Source organism: Toxorhynchites rutilus, chromosome 3, assembly GCF_029784135.1.
Source record: "Toxorhynchites rutilus septentrionalis strain SRP chromosome 3, ASM2978413v1, whole genome shotgun sequence".
NCBI classification, from domain to species: Eukaryota; Metazoa; Arthropoda; class Insecta; order Diptera; family Culicidae; genus Toxorhynchites; species Toxorhynchites rutilus.
The window spans coordinates 325,330,370-325,341,484 of NC_073746.1; the positions used below are offsets into that span (position 1 = coordinate 325,330,370).

Here is an 11,115-nt window from a genome sequence, read left to right on the forward strand (position 1 = left end):
CTCATCAGGTAACACCACCAATGCTTCCGCCGAAGAATCGCCACAAAGATGAATCCACCTATCAATCCCGAACCTCGTCGGTCTCGTCCGTTGGTAGACCACAGCAGCCATTACCTCAACCTCCCTCGCATCAGTCCTCCTCGTCTTCGTTACAGCAGAGCTACGGTGGAACGGTCGGAGCTGGTGCTCACGTATCGTTGGCTGCCGGTGGTAGGACCAACTTCAACGCCATCCAGCAACAGCTGCAGAATCAGCTCCATTTCAAACAGTATCATCAACTCACCCAGCAGCCATGGCAGCGAGAACAGCTGCCCACGCAAAACGCTGGCTATTCGAGCCACGAGCAGCGCACACACGATCAAAAATCAAGTCGAAATAGATCCTACTCTGGCAGTAGCGATCGCGAACAGCAGCACCAAAAATCTAGTAATATTGATAAGCAGCAAAAGCAGAATTATCAAACTCTGCCCAAAAATCACCACACTCACTACAACAGCGGATCGGGGTCAAACATAACATCATTCAGTACACAAACCCAATCCCAAGTACAGCAGGCTGCGCCTCATCACCATCACTATCCTTCGCAACAGCAGCAGTCGCAACCACAGCAACAGTCACAGCAGGCTGTGACACAGCCGCCGCAACAGCCCAAAAGTATCCTCAGTAAAACTCGCTCGAACGAAGCGAAAGAACGAGAACGTGAGCACAGAGAGCGTGAGCGCGAACGCGAACGCGAGCGAGAACGTGAACGCGAACGTGAACAGCGGGAGAGGAGCGCTCATCGAACCCACAGTCATGAGTATCATCACGATCCACGCTCGGAAACCGCCAGCAAAAACCCGAACGTGTACTATCGATCGTTACAGCGCGGAGGACTACAGGCCAATAATGATCTCTATTCGGTAACGGAATTGTGAGAAAGGTTTGATTTTTAAGTTTGTTTTAGATGTGGTTTGGTTTTCTCTGTGGGAGCTCAGCTGGTACTGCTTTAGCATGTGGGACGTGACAACACAGCCTCGCATGTGTTCAGGGTGGCGCCAACTGCTTGTCCAGTTCACTTTCGTCTTTAAACGGCGTTCCTTCGAACTGCCCTCCATATCGATTCTTATGATGTAGCGCCGCTGAGAAGGAGGAACGTAGTAAAAGAGGGAATCGGCGTCAATTTTTGCTGGCTTTTTCTACCATTCTTGAGATCCGTAAGCTGAAAAGAATTTTGCCGTCTTGCGTTGCCATAAGGTCATTCAATGGCCGATAAAAGAAAAATAATTACAATGAGAACAAGACGTAACCAACCAATCAACCAACCAACTACTACAAAACAAACATAAACCCAATAGCCGATTTTGGTGCATCATAATGCACCACGTTTGTAAATATTTCAGAAGGCAGAAGGGAGCACTTGATTTGAATAGCTCAAATGTTTGAGCCATTCGAAGATATGATTCTCACAATTCACTGAAACAGGAAGTCTAGTAGAAAATTCGGATACAACCAAAATGGTAGTGTATTTTTGACGAAGCGATTGTTGTTAATGTTACCCCCGATAATCTTCATATAATAGATGAACAAGCTTATTACGAACTGAAAAAGTAATAATCACAAAGTGAACTAGTGGAAATAGAAAGCAAAATCTCGGAAATTACGAAACAATCTCAGTCACTCGCTCATTCCTTATGAAAAAAAAATTGTAGGCCACGATTTACTACTACCATTCGATATCTATTCACTGTCAATAGTCATGGATGGTTATCGATGCGCTTAGTAGCAGCATACTGTACTGCTTGATAACCGAAACAAATCAGGTTTAATTTCCCAAGTTACTGTCCTTCCAGCCAAAAACATCAATCATGCTTTGAGAACGCATTCTACCAGGAATTTTGCGCATTAAATTTCGAATAACACAGTCCTGCAGGACATTGTGTGTAGATAGAAATCAAAAATCAAATAAATCAAAACAACAATGCTTCACTCAATTCGTTTCTTTATTTTGTTTTAGTGCCACGCTTTTATTTCATATAAAAAATTTTGGCAATATAATTTATCTCTTGTATAAAGTTGTTCATTGCCGTCATCAACACACGGGTAGTTCGATATATATTGAAATGAAAATAATGTTATGGGATCTTTTATCCTTGAAGAACATCATTCCGTACTAAACGTTTCATAGTGAGATCAAAAATATTGCTGAAAGTTCATAGAGGAATTTTCTAGCATCAGAAGAGAAAAACGGCTGACATCCAGGGTGAGATTTGCCGGGAAAATCGACTTGACCATCTTATTTAGCCGCTACCGCTTCGTCATTGACTGCAGCTTCGAGTGGGCGGGACTTCCGCTTCCTGACATGTATGTCCATGTTCGCCAGGCACTTTTTCACTGTTTGGCCGGTTGCACCGACCTCCCGACCTAGCGCACGCAGCGATGTAGCCACTTTTCCCTCGATCTTCCTCTTCAGCATCTTTTGGAGCTTCTTGTCGCTCAGGGTCGTCGGCCGTCCAGAACCGGACTTTCTTTCGATGCTCTGATAGTTGTCCAATAGTGCCAAGATAGCATGGGTAGTTTCGTCAGTGCGTGTGAAGGTAAACCTATGAAAAATCGGCAATTTTTGTCCATTTTTTTTAAAGCAAACATTAGGGCAAGTACGCGGCGAAAACGAAACGTGAACATGGAAGCTACTTTTGATACGGCTCTATTGAACTGAACGGTACTATGGAATGCAAAAATGCTTCTTCATTTTCAGTTCTGCTGTCATTGTCAGGGGTGGGTTCACCTCTTGCGCATACATACATAGGGGTGGATTCACGATTCACTTGGATCCCCAATACTCCTCGTGGAGCGTCCTTCTTCCTAATCTGGTACTGATACCAGGCCCAATTCCATTGCGAACCTCTTCACCTTCAACAACGTCAGAGGTTTAGTGCGGATATCCGCGACCATGTCATCTGAAGAACAATATTTGAGGTTTATCACTCCAAACGAACACAAGGCGTTCCTTTCCGGGAGCTACAAAACCTTTCGGTCGGCGCATGTGAATCACTTCCCATAGCGTTCCGTACAAGTTCAAGTGTTATTGGAAACGGGCGACTTGTATTCCTCGTTAATCGTCTTCATCCAGTCATTCTTCTCCTTGCAAGTCGTCGCTTCTTCAAATGTTGATGGCTCTCCACAATCGATCGTAGCTGATCAAAGCACGTAATCGTTAAATCTCGCTGTTCATTAACCTATTGTCGAATGACGGGGAACCCCTCCGCGTTAGTCTAAAACCGCTTCTACCTAGAATTCTGCTCCATGCCTGTATCCCGCAGCATACACAAAGCCATTCCCTTCAAATAACGATTCTTTCTTTCTGTCACTCCATTTTGTTGGAAAGAGCATGGCGCGATGAACTGGCTCGCTATTCCTTCCTTCCTTAGGAAACTGTAGCTCATTCGCGATGTATTCACCTCCGCAATCCGATTGCAGCAGACGCGGCGTCTTTTCAACTTGGATTTTGCAGAACGCCGCAGATTCACGTAGCTTGTCAGAAGCTGTAGACTTCTGTCATAGAGAAACACGAACATCATCCGAGTAAATCCCACTGGGCGTGCTCACCATCGGACCGTTGATGTCAGTGTGCACTAGGTCCAACAGTACTTTCAATCCACGATCGGCCGGTTTCAGAAAGGGGGTTCGCGCCATTTTGCTCCCTAGACAACGGCATGTCGTTTTGCCACAGTCACTACGTTTCCTTTCTTGTCTCGTACTTCGCAATCATTCTCACTGAACATCACTTGGAAACTTTTACTTGCAAGATAAGATAAGCCCACTCGTCAGCTTCGGCATGCACAGCACATCCACCACGGCAATTTCGACCGCATCATCGTTGATAACAATGATCGTCCAATCTCCAATACCTACTACTACCACCTTTTCATCATCAGCCAGCGTTACGTTCATTCCTACGTCGGCTTGTATGACGTCGTATGACGACCTGGCATCGAGTACCAGAGCCCTCTCACTGGTACACACATGAGCTAAGTTCGCTTGACTGTCATCAATGTACAGATCAATCTTAGCACGAGCTGTCGAATCCGCCTCCATCAATGCTTCTGTCACCGGCTCCGGTTTCGCGTCCACGATCACTCTCCAAAGCTTTCCCGAATGAGAAGCATTTCCATTTTAAATTTCCACGCTTGATAGTTGTGGTTCATTAGCTTGGGCTCTACAAAACGTTGTCCGTCCGTCGTCTTCTTTTTTCTTCCTCAATCACGGGTAAACGATTAAAGCCGAGGACATAGTGAATGCGATGCGATGCAGGCGCGGGCGCGGGATCGTTTGCGGCAAGACGGGTCTATGGTACTAGGTGAGGCCGTTTCGTCACTAAGTCGGTTAGGGGAGCGGTATATGAAAACAGTACGGAAGAAAGCAGAAGGGGAATTATTTCCTTGAAGCGTGAAAGAGACAGACTGATCAGGAGCGAGCTTCGGCACTAGCGTATTGTGTTTTGTTTACAAACAAAACACAGTAGATTTCCAAGATGGCTGAAGAGTGGTTTTAGCAAGTTGGCCCACCTTAGGATATACTTCTACGCGCCTTGGTTTGCGGGACAGCTCTTTTGTTGTCTGTGGAAATCAAATGCAAATCGCCCAGACCTGACATAGTAAACACCAAGGCGCCTAGAAGTATATCCTAAGGTGGGCCAACTTGCTAAAACCACTCTTCAGACATCTTGGAAGTCTACTGTGTTTTGTTTGTAAACAAAACACAATACGCTTGTGCAAAAGCTCGCTCGTGATCAGTCTGTCTCTTTCGCGCTTCAAGCAAATAGTTCCTCTTTTGCTTTCTTCCGTACTGTTTTCATATACCACTCCCCTGACCAACTTAGTGACGAAATGGCCTCACCTTAGGATACACTTCTAGGCGCCTTGGTAAAAACGATGCGAACGCGATTTCAATGTGCGTGGAGTTAGTGATCCCCGATTTTTTAAATTAATCGTTCATCAGCTAATCGAATACTTTTCAGCAGTTTGTTATTCGATACGATTAATCGCCCCAAATAATCGATTAATCGATTAATCATCGCACTGAGAGAACGAATTCGTTAGACTAATATTTCTTATTTGCTAGAAAGCCATCCGGAGCCGAAAAAGTGTTCATCCCGCCTGAAAATCAATTGAGGGGCTTAGAATGCAAGGGGTGTAAGTGACTTGATCGATTTCTCTTCATCAACTTTTTCTTTAGTTAATAACTCAATTGCAAAAACGATCCAATTTAAGTTTGCTATAGAATCTGATAGGTGAGGTTCTGACCTATCTTCCACATTGCCAAATACAGCTGGGAATGTATTTGAGGCTAAGCTATGACCAAAAGAGATGTAGATGAATCGATCAAATCACTTACACCCCTTTCATTCTAAGCCCATCAATTATTATCTTTTACGCTCCCCTAAACTCGTAAACGAAGCTTAATTTACCAGTTAGGGGTGCGTCAAAGATTATGATTGATTTTCAGGATAAAACTGCAGTGGCCGTACTTTTTTTTCTCTGGGTTTGGATCGATTAATCGACGTAAATTATTCGTTCGCTTCGATTATTGGCAGCGCAGTATTCGTTCGATTAATATTCGATTTCTGTAGGAAGTATTCGATTAATCGATTAATCGAACGATTATCGGGGATCACTACGTGGAGTGTTTTGCCGCGAGTGAACGCAAGTGGTGGGTGCCAGACGATTTTCATAAATATCTTCACAATCGAACTCATCGAACGAAAACAAAGATTGAGTTGTTAAATTGTTATTTTCGTTTTGTTCGACGAATTATATAACTTTATTCTAATTTACAAATGAAAGCGTTACGTTAAGGGCTGTCCATTTACCACATTCACAGATAAAAACGATCTTACAATTCAACTGTTTACAAAATGAAGACATGTTATCATATCTGGCATCCTTGTGCTGGGTTATTTAATGTAGAATGGAGTGGAATGAAACATCAAAAAACGCGCGATCTGAAGCGATCAGTATGTCGTAGCACGCGATGAACTCCAATAAATCGCTCCGCATCGCATCGCATTGCACCGCACCGTGTTTACTATGTCCTCGGCCTAATACTCGCGATGAAGAACGCGACTTCCGTACCGCAATTTATCGAAATTTTCACTTTTACTCTGGGCTCATTGGCGGACCAACGGCAGAGTAGGGACAACTACGCGGCGGAAACGGGAAAATCGAATAGAATAAAACGTAAATGTGGAGATTACTTTTGATATGTCTTTATTAAACTGAACGTTACTATGGAATGAAAAAAATGCTTCTTGGCTCTATTCTGCTGTCATTGTCAGGGGTGGATTCACGTAGCGATCACGAGTGGTTCCCAACATGTACAATAATCACAAGTCAGTGCAGCAAACTTCTCAAAAATCTATTCGCGAGAATCTCACATTCGACCAGCAGCCGGTCGAACGAATCCCGCCACTATTTAACAAATCGACTGTCAGTTTAGTATCTAATTTTAGTACTGCCTTTCGTACTCCCATATTACCGAAACACAAAAGTAATTTATTAGTTTGTAGTTATCTAGTTTATAATGAACAAGCAGCACTCGCAACGCAAAAGCAAGTGCGAAGGTAGAACCGATCGAAACCGAGGCTGACCGCGAACCGGCAGCGAACCGCGATAACTCCTCTGTACGAAGGAAAGTGAGTGTTTTATACCAAAATTTCTAATTTAAAACGAAACGAAGCAAACAAAAACACTAAAAATAATCAAACATCACATAAGCAGTCATAGAGCAAAATAAACGAAATGTTGATGAAGTCAGACTTAAAATGGATATGTAGAAACAGAAAGATAAAATTCGTTGAATTTAGACAACATAAGTGACTTCCAAAGGAAGCCGCTGTGTGAATGAAAATCTAAGTTCATCTACTCCATCAGCGTGAGGCGAAGGCGAAAGACCAGATGGGAAGCTCAAAATAAAAATTTGTTATGATTATTAGGGTATAAGCAAATAAAAAAATGTATGCGAGAGACAACAAAATAGAAAACAATAGGATTTAAATGAAATTTAATGTAATCTAGTGACATAGACTAAGACGGCACTTTTTGTATAGAACTGAAAGTTAGAGTTAAAAAAAATCAATATTTGAAATTGAAATAATATTAAGAAAATGTAAGCAAAGATAGTGCAGAAAGTATGCGTTCACACATACACAAACAAAAAGAACACATTTGGGTCAATTTAATCGGAATAGCAGATGGAAAAAGCCACCCCTTACCATACCCATGGAAAAAAATAGTCAATATATTTATTCCACAAATTTTGTTTCCAGATAACGTATGCTTCGTCGCATCTATAATTGTTGGTATGAACGAGTTGGGCGTTTGTGGTTGCGCGTTTTTATTATGGTTCCCCGCTTTTGTTTCTTCAGGCAAGATGGCAGTGCAATGTAAAAAAGCAATTTCTTTTTCCAAACATTTGTTTGTTTATAGCTGATGTTACATTCCTGTCACATGCATAAGTTTCGCTGTTTCCTTTTACTTGATTCCGAAAATGATGAACATTCCGAATCTATCAGACCTATTTCCAATGAATTCTCGAACCGATGTTTCTTCGCAGCACTGCCATCTTTCGTTCCGTACCCAGGTTATAAGCATAGGCATTCATACGCGAGCACACATGTAAAATAGAAATTGTACTGTTTAAAATTTGATAACTAGAGAGAATAACCTGTAGAGAAACAAAAAAAAAAAGATCAATACCAAGAAATAGTCTGAGAGAGAAAGCAAAAACACTTAAATTGAAAAATTAAATCCAATTCATGGTGACATGTTAAAATTAAAATTTAATGAAATAACATTTAAATAAAGACACATGGGGAGGGAGATAAGGTTAAAAGCGAAACAGCGTAGACGAGACGACCTCTACCGATGTAAGTTTAGTAATTTTAAAAGTTTTGAATAATAAAAAAGAACAAGTCTTACACATTAAGAAAATTTAACAAAAAAAAGACGAAAAGGTGAATCGTTAGACACTCACTCATAAAAATTCATCTATTTTTTTAGGATTTGCTGTTATTTTTAGATGCGGGAAGGTTAGACAAGTGGTTGCGAGGGATGTGTGCGCTCGAAGTGGGATGATGTTTGGAAGTGCCGAACGGTTATGAATTAACGTATTTTAAAAAGTCCTGAAAATGGAAGGAAAGACAAGCGACAAAAAATTGTAGCAAGCAAACAAAAGGGTGCCATCGTTTTTAATCAGAAGAAAATGAGCTAGTTTTAAACACGTTTTCCTCTTCGTTTTTGACTATCTTTTGAGTTATGCGGAAGAAGTTTCCCATGTTATATTACCCGCTGGTCTTGTGTTTTGTAGTCTCAGACTAGATCCCGAACCTCAAGCTGAGTGAAACTAGTTGTACAGATTCACATCATTTTTGCACAAGTAAGCAGATAATATTCATAAGAGGCAAGCAACATAATAGTGAAAATGGCAATCCGAAGTTCATTAAACCACGAAACGTACACTATTTGATAAGTAATGAAAGCATACGAATGCGAATGGTGGATTTATTCTGCATCTAAGTGGTTAATCCGGTATTTACCGGTTTGCTCATTCACTCACACACACATACATACATACACTCGTGCTGTGAAGAGCAATTATGTCTGTTTAAAAGAATGTAAGCCAAACTTGTATTTTTTGTATTTATTTTTACGTCGATTTTTATTTTTGTCTGATATTGGAAAAGCGGATAAATAAACAAATGAAAATTTAATTGTTCGGAAATTTTCTTGAACAGAGATATCACAAAATCGATAGAATTAATCGAACACTAAGTTCTATTACCAGTTTTCTTTTGATAACGGTTGCATTAAAAAAAATTACAAATTTTACCAATTTCCCATGCGTTTAGCTTAAACCTTATGATGAGAACACTTGTATATCATCAATCATAGTAACCCATGAGTTTACAAATGTCAAAATGTCAAAACCGCTATTCTTACGTTCGGGAGTTGCGGTGAACGGGGATATTCACAGCACAAAGTGCCTGCCGGAAGTTGCCCTCTTCATTCAAAAATATAATCCGGACGAAGATGTGATGTTTTGACCGGACCTAGCCTCCGCCCATCACTCGAAAAAGTCGCTTGAGGTGATGAGTCGCTTGAAAATAGATGTTGCTCCGCAGTCTCCCAGCTACGTCCCATCGAAAATTTCTGGGAAAACTTGAAGCGGAGGGTCTACTCCAACAATTTCGTGGCGAAAACAGAGAAGGAACTAATAAACAAAGCTAAGAAAGAACAAAGGTAAAAGCCAACTGCCGGAAGGCTGTCTTATTAAATTATCTTTTGAAGTTTTTGTATCGCAATCCGCGAATTGTCCATGTTTTAAATAAAAGTTAGTGTGCCTTATGAGTTTTCACAATTCTTGACCTTCTCAATTGATGTGATAAAGAAATGAAAAAAACATGTGCCATTTTGAAAACGTTCCTTCAAATACAAAGCTGCTTTTGTACAACACATGAACTACTGAAATGAGTTTTAAAGCTCATGTTTGATTGCTGATAAACTGACTAAATGAAATCGGACAAATCTTTGATACGTTTAAAACATTCTCCAGACAGCTGCATTTTCCAATGATTCCTTTGAGAGTATCCTGCTGTAGTAGTAAGATAAGAGGTAATCTAGCATTACATTTTCAAGTGATCTAGGAGCAGATGGTTTGATGGAGCATTATAGGCTTTGCGTCATAGGTTTGAATCTCGGCCAATTTATTGATTCCTGTCATAAGATCATCAAAATCTGAACATGTTTTATCTAGAAGCCGTAAAAGACTCTAACAAGCGTTCTTCAGGGTGCTGAAAAGCAACTTATATTTATAGAAATTCCGTAAAAGAAAATAATGCGGTCAGACAAAAGTCGTCTTCTTTGATAGTGCAGTTTAAGTAGAGCTAAACAAATCGAAATATGCTCGAATAAATGATTCCACCACACCTTGAAGTTATATGAACATTTTCTAGTTGACTTTAAACTGTATCTAACGAGCAATTCGCGTTGGCGGCATTGAGCTTAGTTTATTATTAAGTGTACCGGTAAGTTTCTTCGGTTTTACAACAGATGGCGTAACTTGATTATTATTCCAGTGAATTGTTGGAAAGCTACTGTCTTTGCGCGCCTTTTCAGTATATGTAAAAAAGTTGAGGCGTAAACAACATAATTTTTTGTCACTACGAATATGTCGAATTTCGTACCAACGAGAGTGTTTTTGCGGGGAGTGATTACTTCAATATGAAGAAAAAAGCTGCAGAAAGTCATCGCATTTTGGAGGAAGTTTATGGTGACCATGCTCCAACTGAGCGAACGTGTCAGACTTGGTTTGCACGGTTTCAAAGTGGTAATTTGGACTTGGAAGACGAAGAACGTTCCGGCAAACATTTCCAAATTTGAAATGTAACATTGTGTAATTGAACAATTTCACAATGTTTGAAAGACTTTCTTCAATGAATGATGATGGAACAGACAACGAAACAGCACAGAAGACCATTAAAAAGTAAATTGTACAGCATGTCTAGATTTTTTTTACAACAAGGTAAACTTGAAACATATTTTCCTTATATCAAACAACGCCGATATGGACAAGGTTTGACATCCCTTCCGACTGGACAAGATTTGAAATCCCTTCCGATTTTTTTTTTTTTTTATCCAAAATATATATTTTTATTAAGGCTCATATGGCGTCAACCTGACGGGGCCGGGAGTTCAATATTTCGACAATGTTTGCCTTATAACAATGTTAGTAATATGTAACCGATTACTCGCGGTTGGCTCGAGGATAGTATTACAAGTGTTTTCGTAATTGTGATGTTGCTGTCTCCAATGCTCTGTACCTGTGCCCGACACGGGATACTTCCTTTTGGGATGCAGCTGACCATTAATCAGCAACGCCCCCTAGTCTGTACCCCATATCTAGCGTGGTGCGTCTTCTCGACTCGAGGAATCCAGGATAGAATGGTCACTAGCCGGCGCAAACATCAGCTCGTGTAGAGTTGTCATGAGCGATACAACCTTTGGCTCTTGTTGAATGATCAGTGGACTGCACAACCTTTGGGCCGTGTATCTGTAAAGAGTGTGTGTATGTATTTCC

The 11,115-nt window shown here is 40.9% G+C and overlaps 1 protein-coding gene across 1 annotated transcript in view; it reads left to right on the plus strand.

Annotated features, from left to right (window-relative positions):
- LOC129774536 (putative uncharacterized protein DDB_G0268364) overlaps positions 1-8,749 on the plus strand; it is a gene marked incomplete at its 5' end in the record, with an annotated part of 13,117 nt that extends 4,368 nt beyond the window's left edge. The window contains one exon of the mRNA XM_055778284.1: positions 9-8,749. Coding sequence (XP_055634259.1) covers positions 9-917 — 909 coding nt within the window. The remainder of the gene's footprint in view (positions 1-8) is intronic.
- Positions 8,750-11,115: the final 2,366 nt, after the last annotated feature.